Below are 22,038 nucleotides of genomic sequence, written 5' to 3'. Positions count from 1 at the left end.
AGAAAACACTTAGAAGCACGTGCACTTACTGTTAAACCCATAAACCCCACAGCTCCACTTGTTCTGTACTGCTGATGCTCTGGGAACCACTGGAGAGCACATCCCACCTTCGACCTCCAAAGCCAGTCCACAGTATCTCTGAGGTTTGCTCTACCACAGAGCATTTGCTAAGGTCACATGAAGGGCTGGTTGGTCTTGTCTGATGAACTACCCTAAGCAAAGCTACAAATCCAATATTAACTTGCTCCCTGATGTTATTCCACCATGTAAACTATAGCTGCAATCACACTGAAGACAGCACTGAAAACAGGAGATGACACCATCCCCTACAATCACAAAGTGAGGACAAGCAAGGCAAGATCCCAGCTTCTGTGGTTCACATTCTACAAGAAAAAAACCCCTAATAAAATCTCTGCCATTTTAAACTCTACAGCAAACATGAACTGCTTATCTGAATGCAACCAGCTACAGCAGCAGGTTATGCCTTTTTCTCTTCCCTGAACAAATCCAAGACGATAAACCCACGTGTACCAAGAAAGATCCCAGCGTAACTACGACTTCTAGATCCCTAAAACCAAGCCATGCCTCCATACATTGTGACCTCTTCTCTGAGCGGGTTTCAGGCAGTTTTTACAACTCCAGGACACAGCAGGAGCCACGAGACATCCAACAAATTAGTTCATGTTATTCCCACCCATTTGCAACTGCTTGGTCAGACAGGCTTGGTGGCAGGGGGTCCAACGGGTCTCAGGGTCCCACTACCCTGCCCCTGATCACAGGAACAACCACCTTGCTTCCATCAGAGCCTTTTGTGACTGTGGAAGAGGTGGAAAGAGGGATGCTGAGGACTTACCCTGATATGATGTAAATATTTCTACACCAAAGACTTCCAAAAATGGCAAAGTTGAGACGCAAATGCTAAAGGGAAGGTTTACATGCAGCTACCAACATCAGCTCTTTGAAATTAAGCTCATTAGACTTCGGCCTTTTCCTTCTGACGACATCACTTCTGTGTCTTCAAAGATGAAAGTAGTCGGGCCAAAAACAATAGCCCAAGTGCCCACAGGTAAACCCCAGCTGCTCAGCACAACTCATTACCACACCCACTTCAAAAATACTGAGCAACTTCAACCTGGGAGCTGCTTGGCTTTAGCAAGAGATAAGTGCCTGAGATAGGAGAGGTCTCGTTGCTTGATGTGATACCTTAGCTTATTTTATATAAACACCTGCTAATGCTGCACTGCATGTATTTTGTTTCAGAGTTGTGAAAAGCAGCTAAATGTTCCCACTTTATTTGTGGCCCTTTCTTTTCATGTTTACACATCCAGTGTTCCCCTTGATGTTGAATTAAGTAAATTATCTTACCCCAAAGTAGGGATGGGGCAGCTATGCTCTGCAAGGAGAGGAGAGCCTGCAGGTTTGCAGCAGTCACCCAGCTCACTGCTGAAGCATCAAGGGTGAAATCCTTTCTCCTACAAAGACAGACTGAGAGAGTTGGGCTTGTTCAGCCTGGAGAAGAGAAGGCTCGGGGGGGACCTCATAGCAGCCTTCCAGTACCTGAAGGGCCTACAGGAAAGCTGGGGAAGGACTATAAGGGCATGGAGCGATAGGATGAGGGGTAATGGTTTTAAACTAGAGCAGGGTAGGGTTAGATTAGACATTAAAAAGAAATTCTTCACTATGAGGCTGGTGAGATGCTGGAACAAGTTGCCCAGAGAGATAGTGGAGGCCCCATCCCTGGAGATACTCAAGGTCAGGCTTGATGGGGCTTTAAGCAACCTGATCTCATTAAAGGTGTCCCTGCTTACTGCAGGGGGGTTGGACTAGATGGTCCCTTCCAACCCAATACATTCTATAACTCTATTTTATGAAATTGTTAAAAAAAAATTGCTCACAAAGAGCTCTGAGATTGGGATTAACAAGACAATGCTTTGGGTTTACCTATCACTAGTTTTTGCCATAATCTACCTATTAAGTACATGACATACTCTGAAGTTAGGGGCCCTTAAATAATTCTTAGAGACCTGTTTATAGACTTTTTGGTTTTGGTCTGGTTGCACAATAGAATACTGATGCGTGTTTCCTGATGACAAAAAGGTGTAGCTCAGGGAAAGGTAAACTGTGGTGTCACACCATAGCACGTTTCAGCAGTGCATGACAACTGATCACAGAATCTGCCCTGATTTCAGGATTACCTGCAAATAATAATCAGCAACAACCATTTTAAACACCAATTCTTCCCCTTCCCTCACCTACATGCTTTTGACTTAAGTGCCCCAAGGTCTTGGCTATACTTCCAGCCTGGAGGATCAGACGCTGGAGCCCAGCCATGCTGAGAGGGATTTGAGGTCTTGGTCAACAGCAAGGAAACCATGAGCCAGCAGCGAGCCCAGGAGGGCCAACCACATCCTGGGCTGCATCAAGCATGGCATGGCCAGCTGGGCCAGGGAGGGGACTGTCCTGCTCTGCACTGCGCTGGGGCAGCCTCACCTCGAGCACTGAGTGCAGGTTTGGGTGCCACAGTACAAGAGGGACACAAAAATACTGGAGAGTGTCCAGAGGAGGGCAGTGGGGATGGTGAAGGGTCTGGAGGGAAAGTCTCATGAGGAGAGGCTGAAGTCCCTTGGTTTGTTCAGCCTGGAGAAGAGGAGGCTGAGGGGAGACCTGGGGCTTCTTGTCGAGGGGGAGTGAAGGGGCAGGTGCCAATCTCCTCTCTTTGGGGACCAGGGATAGAACCCAAGGGAACAGCATGAAGCTGTGCCAGGGGAGGTTCAGGCTGGATGTCAGGAAGAGGTTCTGTACTGAGAGAGGGGTCGGGCACTGGCACAGGCTCCCCAGGGAAGTGGTCACAGCCCCGAGCTGGGCTGAGCTCAAGAAGTGTCTGGACGATGCGCTCAGTCCCATGCGCTGACTTGGCTGGGCCTGTGTGGAGCCAGGAGTGGGACTCCATGGTCCTTATGGGTCCCTCCCAACTCAGGAGATTCTATCATTCTATGATTCTTCTCCTTCACCTGAGCACACGAGCTCTAGGACCACTTTTGCCCCTTGTGCAAGCAGGGCTCACCAGCCTACATGTACGTGTGAAACCAGACTGAGCTCCCTGCTGTCACAGCAGTAACGCTGCTCATTTCAATGGTGCTGCTGCAAGGACACAGCATTGTTCAATGTGAGCGTGAATACCCCTATTTAAATCAGACAATTAGGAATAAACCAGCAGCACTAATGAACAGAGGACTGATTTCCATACTGCAAATGATCCTTGGGCTTCTCTGTCATCAAATGAAGTCCAATTTTGTAGCCTGGTTATCCATCTATAGAGAAATGACTCTACTTGTGCCAGCACTAGCCTTGCTGTCACTCCCACACTGCCACAAACTAGTGACCATTCAGTTAAAAATCAATAAGCATGGCACAGGCATAGAAAGAAGAACCTGACCCCAGCATTTTATCAGGTCATTTTCAATAATCCTACAATTAGAGAAGCCAAATGAAACGTTTAACATTTGACCTTTGCTGTTGCCTCTAGATTAGCTAATACAGATTAAAAAAGTACACACTTTTTCAAGAGTGGACAAAGCAGAGGCTTTGGAACCTGTCATGAACACTGGACACATTTTTATTTTGCTCTACAATTTAAAATGCTGGGTTTTTAAACATGCAGTAGTAACTGCAGACTACAAAATCATCTAGTTTGGAGTCACTCTGATGAAGCACTCACTAGATGCTTAAATTAGATCATGGACTGGAGCGGACACGGACACACACACACACAAGAACCCGTTGCCTGTGAGACACTCAGTGCTGCAGTGGTGGCTGACAACACTACTGCAGATGAAACAAGAGGTGACAAACTCAAAGACTGATGAGAGAGAATTATTAAACTTTGTTAAACTCGAGCCTATTACTAAAATTTCATCACTTTCTATCATTTTCACTGTTAGGCATCCTCCCATTTGCATTGTTTTCCCAATGTTTATGTTTTAGTCTTGCCAGGCAACACATCTGCAACATCAATTGCGATTGCTAACAGCATGTTATATGAAATTAAACACCTGCAGATTTATACAAAACATAAACAAAATATACTCCCACTGGTACACAATCCAGTCTCCCCCAAACCAAATACATTAAATGGATGTGCTCTGATGCTGTATTAACAAGTAGAATATAAAAACGTCAGCAGAAGGGTGGAGATTAAAGACAGCAGTCTTAGAAAGACCATAAATACAAGGTAAAATTATATATAACCTATATAAACATATTATGCCGCTCAGCATGTGCAGTAAAGCTATTTTTGCACATAGACAGCAAAAAGATGATTGCCATGAGCTCCACTGAATGTGCAGGCAGCTGGACCACGGGCGGCAAACACGGAGCATCACCGGAACAAGCGCCGCACGCAGCTGCCTCACCCACAACACACGTGAAACCCAGCCCAGAAAACACGTTGCTCTGATGCTGGTCCATGAACTGATGGGGCTTGGGGACCTAAATCTGATGGATGCTTCAAGCAGCTCTCCTGAGAGATGGTACCAACCGGACAGGTAGTCAGCTCTACGCTCTGTCACTTTGTAAAGGTGCCCTATTTACTGAGCACGTGGATGGGGTCACTTCAGGCCCAGGTATAAATCCAGATACGTGGATTTTAAAACCTCCAAAGCCCAAATTGCCAGTCTTTGGAGATGCTGAATGTTTGGCTCCTACAAAAAACAGCGCTTTCAGTGAGACATCCAGCATGTCACAGGCACAGGAAGCTACACTGGAAAGTTAAGGCCTTTAGCTATCAGCTGAGCGATTACCACTCACCCAAGATTGTCCCTGTGAGCCAGGCAACACCTTCAAAATAGGGCAAGGGGGTACTTTGAAGGCATAAAATAGTAGGATCCACTTCTGTGGTACCTTCTCAGGTCAGCTCTGTCTTGAAACAGCACTTCTGCCTGATTAATAAGTGGGAGACTTGGCAATGAGTAACGTCTCGGCACCAGATCCTGCTTGCAACGTGAATCAGGAGATGACATTTCTGGAATGTCAAAGAGCTGATGCAAGGAGGAACTCCTGCTTAATGCAGGCCTTTCATCTAGGTATGTGTCACCTTCGAGATGAGATGGCTTGCAAGGCCCAGGTTTCAGAGGGGAAGGAAAGGGAGGAACTACGGGAACAAAATTAACTGAACGAAGGGAGTAAGTGGAATCACAGAAATAACTAACAAGTGCCTCTTCCACGACCTCCCAACCTATCTTATGTAAATAGAGAACGTGTGATGATGTGACTACCATTCAAATCCCAGTTATAAGAATCAGGAATTCCTGTGTGACACCAACCCATGAGTTAAATCTGTCACCATGGCTTCGTATGTTTTAACGTTGCTTGAAATACATCCTCCTATTCAACCACGCCATTAACTTGGTAATGAATTACCACACAGGCAAGTAAAGCTTTCCCCCCCTTGACTTTTTTATTACTTAAATCTAAATGCATGCTACAGGGAAACACTTCCTTGTACTTCAGTGCATTCCTTGTGGATGCGAAAAAGGGAACCAGGAGAAGCTGAGTGCACTGCACTGCTGTGTGCTTGCTGCTTGACTTGGAACAGTCAGCACTGGCATGAAAACTGAATGACATTATCATCTGGTAGGCAGGAAAAGAAGTTCTATCAATTATTGGCCTTTGAAATGAGCTCAGAGGGATGCAAGTGAAGGAGCAATGGTCCTGATCTAAATCCCAGCCAGTTAAATGGAATTGGGGTGAGCTGTGGAAGTACTGCTGGCCAGGATGCAATAATGCAAGTCTGCTCTGGAAGAACAGCAGCTCTGCCCACGAGCCTTCTTTTTGTTCACTGCCATCACACCCACCCTTGTTTTTGGAAAGCCTGCCCCAGTTTCTCTAGCTGTCCAATCTATGGCCCTTACTCACAGAATCGTGAAGGTTGGGAAAGACCTCCAAGATCATCTAGTCCAACCATTCCCCCACCACCTCTATTACTCACTAAACCATGTCCCTGAGTACCTCACCCAACCTTTCCTTGAACACCCCGAGGGACAGTGACACAGTGAATCCACCACCTTCCCAGGGCAACCCATTCCAATGCCCAACCACTCTTCCTGAGAAGAAATTTCTCCTCATTTCTAACCTGAACCTCCCCTGGTGCAACTTGCAGCCATTCCCTCTTGTCCTGTCGCTAGTTATCTGCAAGAAGAAGCTGAGCCCCAGCTCACCACAACCTCCCTTCAGGTAGCTGTAGAGAGTGATAAGGCAGGCAGACTTCAATTAAAAGGGAGCATCACTCAGCAGGTACAGTTATTCCCTCCTCAGCCTTTCCAGTTCCCTGATGTAGGCAAAGAATACGCGCACGGGAGACGGACACGTGCGTCATTTGGGGAAACAGCACTGCTGGGAGTTAAGGTTCCCTACCTGAACAGTCAACCAAAAATTGGTGCACTTTTCCCACAAAGGGACAAACTCAAACCCTTGGGGACTTGGTGTCCATTCTCACGTCAAACCACTAGTACACACGCACAGAGCACAGGCTGGAAACATGTAACATCGGATCCACTCCCAGAGCCATGCCTTCCTGCGCAGTGCAGTGCTGCAGACCATCCAGCTGATGAAACGTTTTTGCATCTGGCTCTGAAATAAACAATCACAGACTGGTCTGGCTTGGAAGGGACCCCAAGGATCACAGTTCCAACCCCCTGCCACAGGCAGGGACACCAACCTCCAGGCCTGGAGCTACACAAGGTTGCCCAGGGCCCCATCCAACCTGGCCTTGGACACCTCTAGGAATGGGGCATCCACCACCTCTCTGGGCAGCCTGTTCCAGCCCCTCACCACTCTCTTTGTAAAGAACTTCCCCTTAATATCTAATCTAAACCTTCCTTCCTTCAGCTTCAATCCATCCCCCTTGTCCTGCCATTTTCTACCCTTTTAAAAAGTTGATTTCCCTCCTGTTTCTCTGCTCCCTTCAGGGACTGGCAGGCTGCAAAGAGGTCCCCCCGCAGCCTTCTCTTCTCCAGGCTGAACAAGCCCAGCTCCCTCAGCCTCTCTTCATAGGGGAGGTGCTCCAGCCCTCTAATCATCTTTGTGGCTCCTCTGACCCCTCTCCAACAGTCCCACATCTTTCTTGCACTGGGGGCCCCACAATACCATACACAGCTACATCATACCTCAGAAAAAAGGTAGTTAAGGCCGTGCTCTTTAAAGGGAGGTTTCCAAAAGATGCCTAATTGTGCTCATGGTTACCAGAGCATATTTCTGCAATTAAAATAATTATACAGACTGAACCTAGGATTGACCTAAAGGAAAAGGCCTCATGATTCCAACAAACAAAACACCAACCAAAAAACCCACCCCCAAAACATTTAATTTAGAGCTGGCTCTACCTCTTTCCAAAGAAATGCTAAAAAGCTGTCAGAAATTGAGACTTCATTATAGAGCTGCCTGGAAAAAAAACACAGAAAACAATTTTTTTGCTTCTGTGTTTTGTAAAAATTCTTCAACCAGCTCCATTCTTATGCAGACATCCCATGGGAATATGATTTCAAGAGTTCAGTCCTGAAATTCAATGGTCACTTGTCCCATACAGAAGACTAAATGATTTTCACTGAGCCCTGGTCTCAGAGTACTTCCATACTGTGATCCTACTGACCAAGTGAATACATATACACCACACCCCATAATTTCCCTAAGGTAGTTTCCACCACAAACCAATATCATAGAATCATCACAGAACGGTTTGGATTGGAAGGGACCTCAAAGCCCATCTAGTTCCAACCCCCTGCCTTGGGTTCACTAGATCAGGTTGCCCGAAGCCCCATCCAATCCGAATGGGGCTTCTACAACCTGTCTGGGCAACCTGCTCCAGTGCCTCACCACCCTCATAGTAAAGATTTTCTTTCATAGAACACATTCAACTAAGGAGGGACAAAGCAACTACATCTACCCACACTGAAAGCAGAGACTCCATACCTAGGAACCTATTAGAAGCCCCTAAATATTCCCCACAGACGGGTTTCCTTCATTCATAATTTTGGACTGGACTAGTGCAAAGCAGCAAGCTCTGCTCTGATTCCAGCCCTGCAGCTGTAAACCTGCCCTGAAGTTGCCATCAGAAGCTGAGGGACCCCTCGGACCTCAGGGTGAACTTTCCATGGCCAGCAGTACCTGCCCTCCCTCTCCCAAAAGAGATGTGCAGCAGATACACTCAATTTGCACCTGGGCATTGAAGCTGTTTCCAACATGTTAAAGCCAATAAACCTTTTCCTCTGAAGCTTTTGTTCCTTCTACTCATCAGCTGGCATTTACACCTAAAAGCACTCAAATGTGAAGAAAACCTTGTAAAAAACAACATTTCAGTTTCACCCTGTTAAAAAAAATTATTTATTTTAAGGTTTATGTGTGGTAAAATAAAGTCCACTGTATGACCCAAGAATGGAAATTCTCAGGGGAGCAGAACTTAGAACATCCTATGGAAATGAAGATTGCTGCTTTGTTCTGGAACACTCTGAAAAGTTAAGTGGCAAACTAAAGTATGGCAATGAAAATTAGTTTGTCATCTTTACTGGCTTCTAAGATAAGCAGTCCAATTTATGGCCTTTAAAACATTATCACATATGGTCAGAAGTTCATCTTCTGAAAGTAGGTCACAGGTCATCAACAGGAAATCCATAGGAAATTATGGAGGAAATGAAAAGAACACAAAGGGGCATGAAAACTGGTTTATATAATCTAGGTTCTCCCAACACAGCTTCCTGTGTTATGATGAACTCAGCTTTCCTACCAAACTTTGCCTTTTTCCAGGCCACATTAAATAAGTATTTCTGAATTGTCTATTATGCTCTTTGGGCCTCAAAACGTTGAGGTCAAACCCAATACAAAGGCCTATTCATTTTTTTTTTTTCCTTTAAACAATACAGCTGGGAAAGAAAATGGTACCTGGAAAAGGTGGTTTGAGATCATTTAAATCAGAGATTCTATTTGCTATCAGCGCCTCAGGAACAGGTACACGTGATGCTTCATGGACAGGGGTACCATGCTGAGGACAATACCCAAACTCAAGAAGAGATAGGGCAATGGCTTCCTAGAGTGTATGAGAAGGGCTGTGGTTAGTAGGGCAAGACAGCTCCTTCTACCCCTCTGCTCTGCCCTGCTGAGACCACACCTGGAATATTGGGTCCAGTTCTGGGCCCCTCAGTTCAAGAAGGACAGAGAACTCCCTGAAAGAGCCCAGCGCAGGGACACCAAGGTGATGAAGGGAGTGGAACCCCTTCCTCATGAGGGAGCTGGGCCTCTTTAGCTTGGAGGAGACTGAGGGGTGACCTCATCATGTCTATAAATATGTAAAGGGTGAGAGTCAGGAGGAAGGAGCCAGGCTCTTCTCAGGGATGGCCAGAGATAGGACAAGGGGCAGCGGGTGCAGCTGGAGCAGAGGAGGTTCCATGGGAACACAAGGAGGAACTTTCTCCCTGTGAGGGTGACAGAGCCCTGGGACAGGCTGCCCAGAGAGGCTGTGGAGTCTCCTTCTCTGGAGACATTCAAACCCTCCTGGATGTGTTCCTGTGGGATTTAGTCTGGGTGATGCTGCTCTGGCAGGGGGTTGGACGAGATGATCTTTGGAGGTCCCTTCCAACTCCTGACATTCTGTGATTCTCAGTAGCTTCAGTCCCAACATCCCAGCCAACCCGCAGCTGCACTCTCCATCACATTTGGGAAGATGGCAATCAGTGTCCAAGAGTCTGCTCTACTCTGATGTTAGACACACTTTGCAAAATAAACCCCTTGGTCAGTAACGTGCAAGGAAGAGAGAGGGCTGAAATTCTTCTAGTTGTCACCTGGACAACTTCCAGAAAAGAACAACTGGTGAACAGAAGCAGCTACTGCTTCACCATTTCAGCGGGAAGCCGAAGCGTGCGACGCGCTGCCCAGCCACCCCTACCTCTCAGGGAACACAGAGGAACAAACATTAGCTGTAGCTTTACCAGACCAACACAAAATTAAAGGCTTGCAAGATGCTTCTGCTGTCTCCCTACTTTCAGTAGATAAAAAGCCCTAGTACGACTACAATCAACACAAAACTCACACACAACGCACAGGCCAATCCCACCCTCAAAAATCACAGGTCCAAATAAAAGTCCACAAATTAAAAGCAGTTCCTCAAATAAAACCTTTATTCTTCCTCTTTTGTATTCTGCTTTCCCACCCTATCAAATCAAACCATCAAGACCTGGGAGTTGAGGTTTTTTTTTCATCCCCACGACTTGAAATTTCTCATAAATCCTGCGTTTGTGGCTGTCTCCTACAGACAGCATTTCCCACTGAAGTAACAGGAACCACTCCTAGGCTTTGAAAATTGCAGGAATCACATCATCTACAATTTAATGAAAAACAGAACGATCTTTGGGTTGTGAGGAGTTGGTTGACAAGATAGAAGTGATAACAGTACTGAGTAACAATCATTCCACATCATTTACTGCTGCTATTATAAACAGGCTTTCTTTTCTTCTTCAGCTTGCAGGAGGGAGAGATGGAAAATTCTTCTAAATATCATCCTCCAAAGTTTGCTTTGAATGCAGGACTTCACTTGCAGAACAAACACACCTATTTCTGGATATTTGTTCTTAGCCAGTGTTACCAATTTAAGGCCTGGGCTGAGATAGGACCTTTTTTTAGCAGTATTACAGTACAGAATAAAGGAGACAGTTGTCCTACCGAACAGGTAACAACCTACATGTAGGGAACTGCAGAAACAGTTTGGGCACCCAGGAAAATGAAGGTGGGAACACCTCCCTCACCTCCTGACTTCCACACCCAGTCATTTTAATCTCTACTTGGAGGAGGGGTAAAGGGGAAATCGCTATGCTTTCTATAATGAATTCAAGCTTGTTGGATATCAAGTTCCCTTGGTTTGGTTACTGTTTGCTTACAAGCTGCCAATGGAGCCCAGGGCTCTTGCCTAAAGTAGACCACTCTGCCCGCTCCATCACACCACACGCCCAAACACACTTCCTGTAAAGCCAGGTCCTCCTTTCTTCTCTTCTTTTTTTAATCCCCTCTCCTCCACAGTCTATTTGAACAAGATAATTCCAGCACCTATATGTCATCCAAGAGTCAGATATAAACCAGCATCAGCAGAGCAGCCAACTTGAGAAATGTGCAGGAAAAAAAAGCTAGCCACTAGCTAAAAACAACTTTCATACCTCCTCATAGCTACAGGCAGTGCCACTTGGAAGCAACAAACCCAGGTTTGGGAGAGTTTTGAGCTTCAATAGTCAAGCATTTTCCCCAGAACTACTCCAGTCACCGTTGGCCTTGGTACCAAACATTATTGTGAGGACAAGTACAGAAGCACAGAGTTCCCTGAGCCTTTAAAAGAAGGTTTTAACCCTTCTTTCTGCCTATCCTCATATTTAATCTACCTAGAAAAAAAATACCTATAACTGAAAGTGTTCTGGTTAAGTTCAGGCATTCAGGTCTCCATTTCAATGGTTGCTAATACTTTTCCTTTTTCTGGTGAAAATGAAACACAACAGTTAGGCAGAATTGTAGTAAGTATTCATTTAGACACTTCTTGCAAAGGGCAATCCTTACTTCTAGGCTCAGATTTACATCTACTCCACCAAAACCATCTAATGCCCAGTACTGATAATTTAATAGCAGCTTTAGCATTTAAAATAATGCAATAAAATAAAAACCCACTTGTCAATTAAAAAAACCCCACCCCACCACAATATCTATTGTACTATTTAGCAATCCCTACATAAGTTCTAAATTAGCTGACACTTTTTGATCATGGCTTTAATACTGTCTGGCCTGTTCCAACCAGGTAAAAATCAAGCACAGGATGAGCCAAGAGTAATTGTGTCTGAAAATCTTTTTCAATGCTGCTTTTCTCAAATCACAGCCCAGTGTTTAGGTGACAGGATGCTGATTCAGTTTAAATGCACTTCAGTGAGATACTTTCTACAACCTGCTACCACTCATGGAGCAGAATCCCATTAAAGAAGCTCCTCAGAACCCCAGAAAGAAACTCCCCAATGTTTGGAGGACTTCTACAAGGTGCATAGCAAAATATCATCTTTTTAGTCTTCATACCTAATTGTACTTAGACCTCTTTGAAGCGTGCAAAGAATGTTACAGAGGATGGTAGTTTGGTCTGGGATGAACTCTCCTGCATACAAATGAAGTTCTGTTGTTGCTCACAACTGAGCAGGTCACTGGGCTGAAAACCAAGGTGATCCACAAAATCCTCACGTTTCAGCCTCCTCCAACAGGTAATGCATTTTGCAAAGATGTGGCTGTATTCAATTCCAAAATGGCAAGATATTCAACACCCTTCAGGTCTATCAAATGTTGCCAACAAAGATAGAATGAAACTTCTACACCTGTGAAAGACTGGGAGCTATTTGTGAAGAATCAGTACCGCGTTCTGAACCCTTGTCTGTCCCTGAAAGAGGAGCTTCCTCTATCTTCAGTAGGCTCTCACAATGTCTAGTGTGCATATAACAAATGACTGCAGTCACAGGAATACCAGAGAACACACCTAAAAATGCACTCAGGTTCAGACTGACACCTCTGTGCAAACACCAGTGAGGTGACACCCTTCAGTGACCTGATCCTGGTGCACTTCCATGCACCCTGACTTGGCCAAAGGTCCAAGCAAACCATCAGAGAGAACATCAGCACTTTGCCTGCAAGCAGCAGCACAGGCTGGGGAGGAAACATAACCTGAAACATAGCCCTGAGGGGATGAGACCTGTGAAACAAGATAGAAATCCAAATGGATCTAGGTAAGATAGGCACACACAGGCTTCTGTTTCTTTCTTATACTAGTTCCTCTTTGATTTTACTTTGGGGAAAAAAAGTGGCTGCTCTGGCTCCCCTTGCTCGTAGGTCGCAGCAGCCAAGAGGAACAACAGGAATGCAGTTTGTCAGCTGAAAGCACAAGGGGTACATGGGACACTGCCTGTGGCTTGGGCTAAAAGCAGAGTCACAGATACGCTGAAAGCACCTCAGTATCTGGTGGGAAAGGACCAGGGGTGCAGACTGGTATGTGCACAGCACTGCATGCCAGCCTTGGAGCCAACACTGCACGGGCTGCAGCAGGAGGGGAAGCCAGGGTCCCTCCTACAGAGGGGGGAGAGATGACTGCCTTCCAAGGACTTTTAGGGAAGTGCCATGGTTGAACCCACCCAGCAGCTACGACAGCCACAGTGCCATTCGCTCCCTCCCTCCACCCCTGCGGTGGGATGGGGAGACAACCCAAAAGGAAAAAATAAAATAAAAAGGTAAAACTCATATATTGAGATAAAGATACTTTAATAGAAGAGGAATAATAATATTATTAACAGTAACTGAACATGAAAAATAATATTAACAATTATTACACAAAGCAAGCAGCACAATGTCCCACCACCTGAGGGTGATGCTTATCTAGCTCCCAAGTTGTTCCCCCTCACAGCCACCCCCCAGTTATATACTGAGCAATGATGTCATCTGGTAGGGAATATCCCTTTGGTTATTTCGGCACCCCCCACCTTCTCATTGGCAGGCCAGCAGGAGAAGCTGCAGAGTCCTTGACTGCTTGGCAGCCACTAAAAACATCAGTGTGTTATCAACACGATTCTCATCCTAAATCCAAACCACAGCCCTGCGCCAGCTGCTAGGAGGGAAATTAACTCTTGCCCTGCCAAAATCAGGACAGCAAGAAAGCAAGGGGAAAACAAAATGACCTAGAAACAGCAGAAACATGACTGGTCCATGAACTTGCACCAAGACTGCTGTCTGAAGCCAGAGCACACACAGATCCTGTCCCCACATCAGGCTGCAAAGTTGCCACTTCTCTGACAAGGTAAGCAGATGCCCCAAAAGCCAAAAGGAACTGGAGGGCAGAGCGAGCACAGGAGCCACGATTTCCCAAGCCATGAAGCAAGTAAGGCCCCCGAGGTAACTGAACACAGCAACCTGCTTGGGGTTCACCAGCCCAGCACAGGCTGAAGCCAAGGAGACAGAGCAGGAGCCCGGAGGCAAAGCAGCCCTGCTAGCCACTCACACCCACACGCTCTCAGTTTTACTGCCCCATTAATGGGTCTGGTCTAAGGCAGCCTGAAACTACTCAAAATCCAGGGAGGCAAAGAGATCCCGTTACTGTTAAGCGGATGAATTAGAAGGTGTTTCTTAATACCAGGCTGAGAGAAGAAGAAGGTGATGCAATACTGATTATTCCATTAAATATTAATTACAGTACAGCTACTTTCAAGCTACAACGTATTCATTTAGATAACTGAATTAAGGGACAGGAGAACTGAACAAGCTTCAAGGGTTTGCATGTATCTGTCATTCCCCAATTACACTAAGCTGAGCTCTTCAGATCACGCCTGGTTATCTCCAAATATTAATTTTATTTTTTTTTTAAACTTGAACCTCTAATGAAAAATTACTCAAGACTCTCAAATTTGCTCAAATGACTCCCAAGATCCCTCTTACTGTTAAAGGAGGCTGAAGAGGCAGTCCTAGACCTTCCATCAGACATCCTTGAGGCAGAGAATAAGGATATCTTTTCCTCCTCCACATTTTAATTTGCGCACAGATACCATCATAGTGCCGACCTTCTCTACTTTCCCTTTTGCTTCAACCTGGTAATCAAACTCCAGCAACAGTAGGACAACACAGAGACTGAATTTTATACTTCAACTTCAGAGCACCACCACCTCTGCAAGGAAATTTTATAGCAAGGATCAGTAACATAATTGCAAAGTTTTCAGAGGGTAACCTTCAAGTAAAAATGCTCTGGAATTAAGTTTTTATTGTTGCAGAAAGCTCTTCAGACCTTCCTTCGTGCTGTGTGTGCTGGACTGTTACCCTACACCACCCCCATCTCAAACTGACACATTACCTCTGACACCAAGATCTTCAATTAAAGCAGCTCAGGAAAGGCTGCAGAAAAAATTCCTTCTTTCCAGAGTGCTACTTATTTCTGGTAACATTTAACATCTGGGTCAACCACAGGCTGCAGTTCCTCTCTCTGCTAAAGCAAAACCCAGGGCTTGCCGTTCTTATTTAGGAGGGGAAAATGAACAAAAAGAGGAGTCAACAAGCTTCCAACTGTTCAAAAGTCCTATTATTTCTGGTGGCTTTTTGGAGCCCTCCTAAGTTTCAGTAGGTTTTATCCTGCTTGACAGTTCCTAAGATTTCTTTATTTTCCCTTCAATTAAGCAGCAATCTATCAAAACCTTCAAGGGCATTTCCCCCTTTTTCAGCAGGGTGTACGAATTTTACTGGATTCAAACTTTTCAACATCTCTTTTCCACGCAAGGTCAAAGCTCTACATTGGTGTAGTTTTCTTTCCCAGTGTTTTTTTTCTCTCCAAGTCACTCCTCCGCTGGGAAATTAATATTCCACATGAACAATGAGCTCCTTGCATGGCCTTTGAACCAAGTGGTTGCTAGGAGGCCTAAAGAAACCCTGGAGTACACCCCATTTAATAGCGTGTATCAAGAGATTATTCAGCAGTAGAAATGTGTGATTTCCTACGTTCCCTGAGTTCTCCATCCCTCATCCAGGCATGGGCAAATATTAACGTTTCAGGCTTTTTAAAACATCTTCCTGAAGGCCCCTTCCCACCCCTCTGCTTTATCACATTTCCCTAAGCAGAGTAATTGAGGCAAAACCCCAAAGGTTTCTTTCCCACCCTCCAGCCCCACCCCAAACAATGCGGCATTTAATGAGAAGGGAACCACAACAATGCTAATGGTGATGAGGTTAAATGGTTGGATAAACAGAATGCAGCCCTCTGAAAAGGCCATGTGTTTCAGGACACTTTCTCCCCCTACAACATTCAGGGCGACAAAGAACTTATTTGTATTCCTGATCCCCACAACTTTTGATGCCAGAAGACTTCCTGTAGATTTCCTGCGAGGAAGAGAGCTTCCTTTAAGTAGGGAGAAGTCTTAAATACAGTAGCCAGTCTTCCCAAAACTAATATTTGCAAAGGCAGCGGATAAAGATCCTCTAAAAATAAACGAATGGGGAAACTATCCATCAAGAGAAAACAATTGCATTTCCAGCTAAAAAGCCTGCTAAGGTGTTAGTTTTTTAAAAAAACCAAACACAACAAACCCAACAGCCACCAAACATTTGCTGATTTTAATTTTCATGGTCTTCTCCCTCCAACCACTTCAGCAAATTACTCAAACTACACACATTTGTCCTTCTTCAGTCACTGCAGTTGAAACCAGTGCACTGTATATTCACACACACAGTATTTTGGGGGTCTGGAGATTACTTTGAAACACTGAGAGGAGATTACAAATCTATGCTCCCCTCCTCCCCCAAATGACACAGGTATCTGCCAAAAGCTAATGCTGGGTGTCAGATCTGATTCTGCAGATTGCTGGTGCTTGAGCTCCCGGTTGGATTGCGTGGGTCTCGCCAAGATAAGGCTTCTACTGAGCCAGGCTGCTTCCCTGAAGAATCAAAAACAAGCAGAAAACCCCCACACTGCTTGGTGCAAGGCGTTCACGTGGGCCCCTTCTCTTCTAGATACAGGCTTCCACGCCGAAAGACAGGCCTTAAAGTACCGACCTCGACAGAGCCAACACAGCGGGTGTCCTACAGTGGGAATACCGGGATGCAGAACAAGGAAAACCTCCACGGTACAGGCAGATTTGGCTTTCCAGCTGCTTCCCGGTCCTGCAGCGCCAACGAAACAAAACAACCCTTCCACCACCACCACCACCACCATTCTCCTCTTCTTCAGCTGTTCAAGCATAAATTATCCTTGTCATTTCCTCTCCATACGTGGCTCCCCAGGAAAGGGAAAAATCAGGGCGGCTATTGCCAAAACAGCACAGTATCTTACACGGGCAGATTTTTCACTGGGATGTGTATTACTTCCCCTGTGCTCAGGCATTAAGAACAGCAGTGAGACATTTTTAAGACAGGAGAAGCCAATCCTGACTGCAGAGATGTGTTTATTCAGGCCAGAGAGATAGGAAAGTGAGCATAAAACTAACCACCACAATCTCTGGCTCAACCTTTGCAGCAGAAATAGTGGGGGGGGGGGACGGGGACGGAGCACAGGGCTTGAAATGCTTTTAGTAATGCATAATAAATACCTTCGTTTTCCCCCTCTCCCTCTTTTTCTCCTTTAAAGGAATCTGCCTACTCAACCTAAATGGAGCCTCAGAGGGAACGCGTGCCCTCACGATAAATTGGGATTTGCCATCACAGTAATGAAACATTATGCCCAATCGTCACAATAAGCAGGCGGCAGAACAACAAAGGAGGTTTCCAGGATTTTCTGCCCCCCCAGCCCCCCTCCCCATCAGCATTTTCCCAAGTCTTCTTTCGGGAGTTCATGAAATGTCTGAATTCCAAGGCCATGAAGATGCATTTCAGGATGGAGCAGCTTCCATTAACAGCACCGAGGCTTTCCGAAATCGCACCAGCACTCTGTCAGAGGCCAAGCCTCTCCCCCCACGCCTGCCTTTCCCTGCGCCGGTTTTTGTTTTGTTTGCGGTCTCTCCCATGCACAAACATGTTGGTGCAACATCCATTATTTCCCTACGGCCTCCCTTGAAAGCGATGGAGAGAGAGGAATATACATGCACACGTGTGTGTTCCCCCCCCCCACACACACACAGAGGTCTGGTCTCCTTCTAGGCTTCAAATAATGAATGCAAACGTGTTTACAGTCATCTTCCCCACAGCCAGCCCTGCCACTGCAGAACCGGGAGAGCCCGCAACCAGGCGAGAGGCATTCGCGATCCCAGGTGATCCTTTTCCTTTCCAAAATGGAAAAAATACAGGAAAGCCTGATGAGTTTGCAGCCAGAGCTGACCGCATTGAGCAGGGGAAGGCGCGGAGCAGCAGTAAATACCCAGCACATGCTTTTATGCACAAAAGGAGCAAAGGGCTCCACGCTCTGCGCACCCAGCCGGGTTCCATCTGCGGGGCCACGACAGAGACGCGCGGCCCTTCCTCTCGGGCGTTTATTTCACTTGACTAATAGATTTTAAACACCATATTGCGAGGGCCCTGCTGGGAATCTTGCAGAGGTACAAAATGGTGGATGTATGCTATGTGGTTGGGTTTTTTTTTGGTGCATTATTCATGAAAACTTGCGCTCCCGGTTGCGGGCTCCTCTCTGCACCCAGAGACACAGCCTCGCCAGAGGATGGGAACACACACACACATCCCGCAGCAGCCCGCTTCCCAATTAAAACACCCACCAAGCACCATCAAACCACCCACCGAACCAAACCCCAAACCTCTCCCGCACCCACAAATCATGTTACAAACCTGATGTCATGTAGCCCCGTGATGCCTGGGAAATAAAAGCCGGTGGGAAGTGTTTGTGCAGCCGGTAGTCCTTCTCGCTGCGGGACCTCATGCGGTCCGAGGCCCGATCGGAGAAGTCGGAGCTAGGCCAGGCCCGCCGCAAGGTCGTACTCCGCGTCTTCTTCATCCTGAGGATGCCCGAGCCTAATCCTCCCGCCGCAGCATGGGGTCAGGCCGTGCGGCTCGCCGGGGGAGCGCTGCTGCCGGGCATCAGCCTAGCGCGGGTACCGCGGGGGCGCAACCTGCGCGCATCTCGCCGCTGCCTCTTCTAGGGCGCCAGCCGCAGGTCCCTTCCTTTTTTTTTTTTTTTCCCCTCGAATGATCCAATTTTACACACGTCCCACAATGCATTACACTTCATTTGCAATCGGTCCGGCTTACGGCTCCCAGATTCGCACGGAGGAAAGGCACGTTATGTGGCTTCTCAGGCAAAAAAAAAAAAAAGAAATGAAGGGGAGAAAGGGGGAGGGGGGGGAACGGGGGACGGGGACAGGGGGGGAAGGGATGGGGACGAGAGATGTGCAGCGTGGGAGCTCGGGGGTCCCGAACAATGGCCCGATTCAGCCCGGCCGTGCTTAGCCAACTGTGAGCAGCCACACAAAAGGCCCAAACAAATGAGGAAAAACCCGCGGCCGATGGTTGCGACCCCGACCGCGGCGCGCCCGGCGCTGGGGAGGCAAGCGGCAGCTCCCGGCGCGGCGGGAGGAGCAGTGGGAGGAGGAGGAGGAGGAGGAAGAGGAGGAGGAGAAGGAGGGAGGGCCCGCAGGCGCCCCTCCCGGCCGTGGGACCGGCGGAAGCAGCCGCGACCCTCCTCCCCGCCCTCCTCCCCCCCCACACACACACAGCAGCCGCCGCCGCCGCTCGCCTCAGGCCCGCGGCGCCCGGGCGGCCGGCAGCGGCCCGCGGGCCCCGGCAGCGCCGCGCCTCGCCATGGCCGACCCGGCCCCCCGCCCGCTGGACCGCCGCCGGCTCCGCGCTAGGGGCGGCCGGTGCAGGGGGCGAGGCGGCTGGGGAAGCCACTGCCCGGCCCGCCCACCTACCGGGCCCGCCCGCCGCCTGCTCTCCGCCCCGCCGCGCCGGGAGCAGCCGCTGCCGGAGCGCCGGGCGCCGCACGGCCTCCCGGGCTCATGCTAGTCCCGGCGCGGCTTGCGGGCCCCGCCGGGCTATGCGCTGCCCGGTACGGCGCCGGGCCGGCTCTCCAGCCCCGCGCACCGCGGGGGGGGGCCCGGCCTCCTTCCGCCCGCTCCGCCTCCTTCCCGTCCGTCCTTCCTCCCTGGCAGCGGCTCTTGCGGGGGAGCGCCGGGGCCGGGCCGGGCCGTGCCGGGTGAGGCGGGCGCGCAGCGCGATGCGCAGCGCCGGGCACCCCGCACCGCCGGGCTCGGGGCGCCGCCCGCGGCAGCCAATGGGAGGGGGCGGCGGCGCGCGCCGCCCCGAGCGGCGGGAAGGAGGGGAAGGGCAGGGCTGCCATGGCGACCGGCCCGCCGGGCCTGTCCCAAGGGCCTTTCGGGCACTGCCCCGGGCCGACCTCGGGGCAAACGGGTACGGTGGAAGGACGGCGGAGATCCCTATGGCCAGAGCATCCCTGCGTGGAGCCTGCTGGGTTCACCCATCTATCCAACCTCAGCGGCGCCTGAAGATCCGCAGGCTCTCCCCAGTCGCACACCATAAAAAAGCATCCTCACCCCATAAGTTCATCCAGGCTCGGCCTTGAGCTGGAGCAGGCCCAGGGAAGTGGGGTTTTACACACTCTGGGTGATGGGGCTGGGTTGCTCAACACCTTGGCAAGACGGGTGTTGAGCACGCCTGACGTCAGGCGGTGCCAGTGGAGGCCACAGCAATGCAGGGACTTGAAATGTTGGCGATAAATTACTTATCTTCACATTTCTGTAGTTATTGTAACCTTCCTTAGAGCGGGTCGTGTCACATTTCTAAGAGTGTGGAAAATCAGAGGACTAATGTAGAATCACAGAATCATGGAATCACCTGGGTTGGAAGAGATCATCAACTCTAAACACAGCCTAACCCTGACTAGCCCACCTCTAGACTATGTCTTCATGTACATGCCTCTTAAACACCTCCAGTGATGGTGACTCCACCACCTCCCTGGGCAGCCTGTTCCAATGCCTGACAACCCTTTCAGTAAAGCAATTCTTCCTGGTATCTAACCTAAATCTCCTCTGGTGCAATTTTAAGCCATTCCTTCGCATTCTATCACTTGTCACCTGAGAGAAACCAACCCTGACATCTCTGCAACCGCCTTGCAGGTGGCTGTGATAAGGTCTCCCCTCAGCCTTCTCTTCTCAAGACTAAAAAGCTCCAGCTCCCTCAGCTGCTCCTCATAGGACTTGTGCTCAAGACCCTTCACCAGCTTCACTGCCCTCCTCTCAATGCATTCCAGCATCTCAACATCCTTCCTGTGATGACCGGCCCAAAACTGGACACTTCTACTTCTGCTGGGCACTGTTCCTGACACAGGCCAGGATGCTGTTGGCCTTCTTGGCCACCCGGGCACACTGCTGGCTCACGTTCAGCCGGCTGCCCACTATCACCCCCAGGTCCTTCTCCTCCAGGCAGCTCTCCAGCCACTCTGCCCCAGCCTGTAATGCTGCCTGGGGTTACATGACCAAAGTGTAGGACCTGGCCCTTGGCCTTGTTGAACCCCATAAAGTCGGCCTCTGCCCATCAATTTTGTCAGTAATTGAAAAGTTTCAATCTTCAATGAATCAGTAAAAGGAACAAATGGACCATCCAAGCCAACAGACCTTGGGACACCATCCCTTTGCTACCCTGCGGTGCAGCTCTGGGTTAATCACTTCAGCACCCACCTCAGCTCGCCCGGCTCTGCTGCTGTGGACACAACATGCCCTGAAGAATCACTCAGGGTTTCATACACAGCCGCCCTTTTCTCAATGAGTAGAAATTACATGAATGAAACCCAGCAAGAACATTGAAAAGTAGATACTATAGGGTCCTCATTCAGCCTCAACTCCAACCAACTGTGTGGAAAGCCATCAGGAAGGACTTGGTTTCATTGATAGTCTGTATAGTGGTAGCGAAGGGAAGAAGTAAGGTGAGCAAAAGCAATGGCCTAGAGCTCCACTAATAAAAATCTATTTTCCATCATGCAACTTACTCATCGAGCAATTTACTCATCAGCCTACACAAAGCTTATAATAGAGCATGTGTTCACCCTCAGACCAGAAAAAGGGTAAGGAGAGCTTCTGGGATCGTTCAGCTTTCCCCACTGAAGGCTGAGGTTGCGATAGATTGGTTAGCAATACCTACCAAACCTAAAAAACCCTACCTGCTTTACCAGATGTAAAAGCAAATTAAATCCCAGCCAGCAGTGTGAGCTCCCATTCCTCTGTCTGACAGCTGAAGGAACGATGGCTGTGTGCTCCCCGCTGTAGGGGAGTGATTCAATGTATCTGGCCAGCTAACCTCAACCTACAGCTGAACTAAACTCAACCTCTCTCCTAGTCTAGACACAGCCCTAGATATCAATCTGTTCCATTAAAAAAGACATGAGAACAAGAGGCATAATCTGAGGCAAGACACAAATAGGAATAAGCAATGAGGAGGAAAAATGAGGTCAAGAAGTAGAAAGACAGAACAAAGCGGGGTGGGGAACAAACAAGTCCACAGTGATCCTCGTGCCGGCTTTCTACATAATTATCCCCAACTCCAAACATTTGAGTCTAGTTT

General features: G+C 48.2%; 1 protein-coding gene across 1 annotated transcript in view; it reads right to left on the bottom strand.

The window, feature by feature from the left end:
• The window catches only part of STOX2 (storkhead box 2), a 78,185-nt gene extending 59,462 nt beyond the window's left edge, over window positions 1-18,723 (bottom strand). The window contains exon 1 of the mRNA XM_084266607.1: window positions 18,295-18,723. Within this exon, the coding sequence (XP_084122733.1) occupies window positions 18,295-18,460 (166 nt within the window). The 5' untranslated portion in view covers window positions 18,461-18,723. The remainder of the gene's footprint in view (window positions 1-18,294) is intronic.
• Window positions 18,724-22,038: the final 3,315 nt, after the last annotated feature.

The sequence above is a fragment of the Gallinula chloropus genome (genome assembly GCF_964237585.1).
Source record: "Gallinula chloropus genome assembly, chromosome: 7".
Lineage (NCBI taxonomy): Eukaryota > Metazoa > Chordata > Aves > Gruiformes > Rallidae > Gallinula > Gallinula chloropus.
The sequence above is the reverse complement of the archived record's forward strand: the minus strand, read 5'-3'. Positions and strand labels throughout refer to the sequence as shown.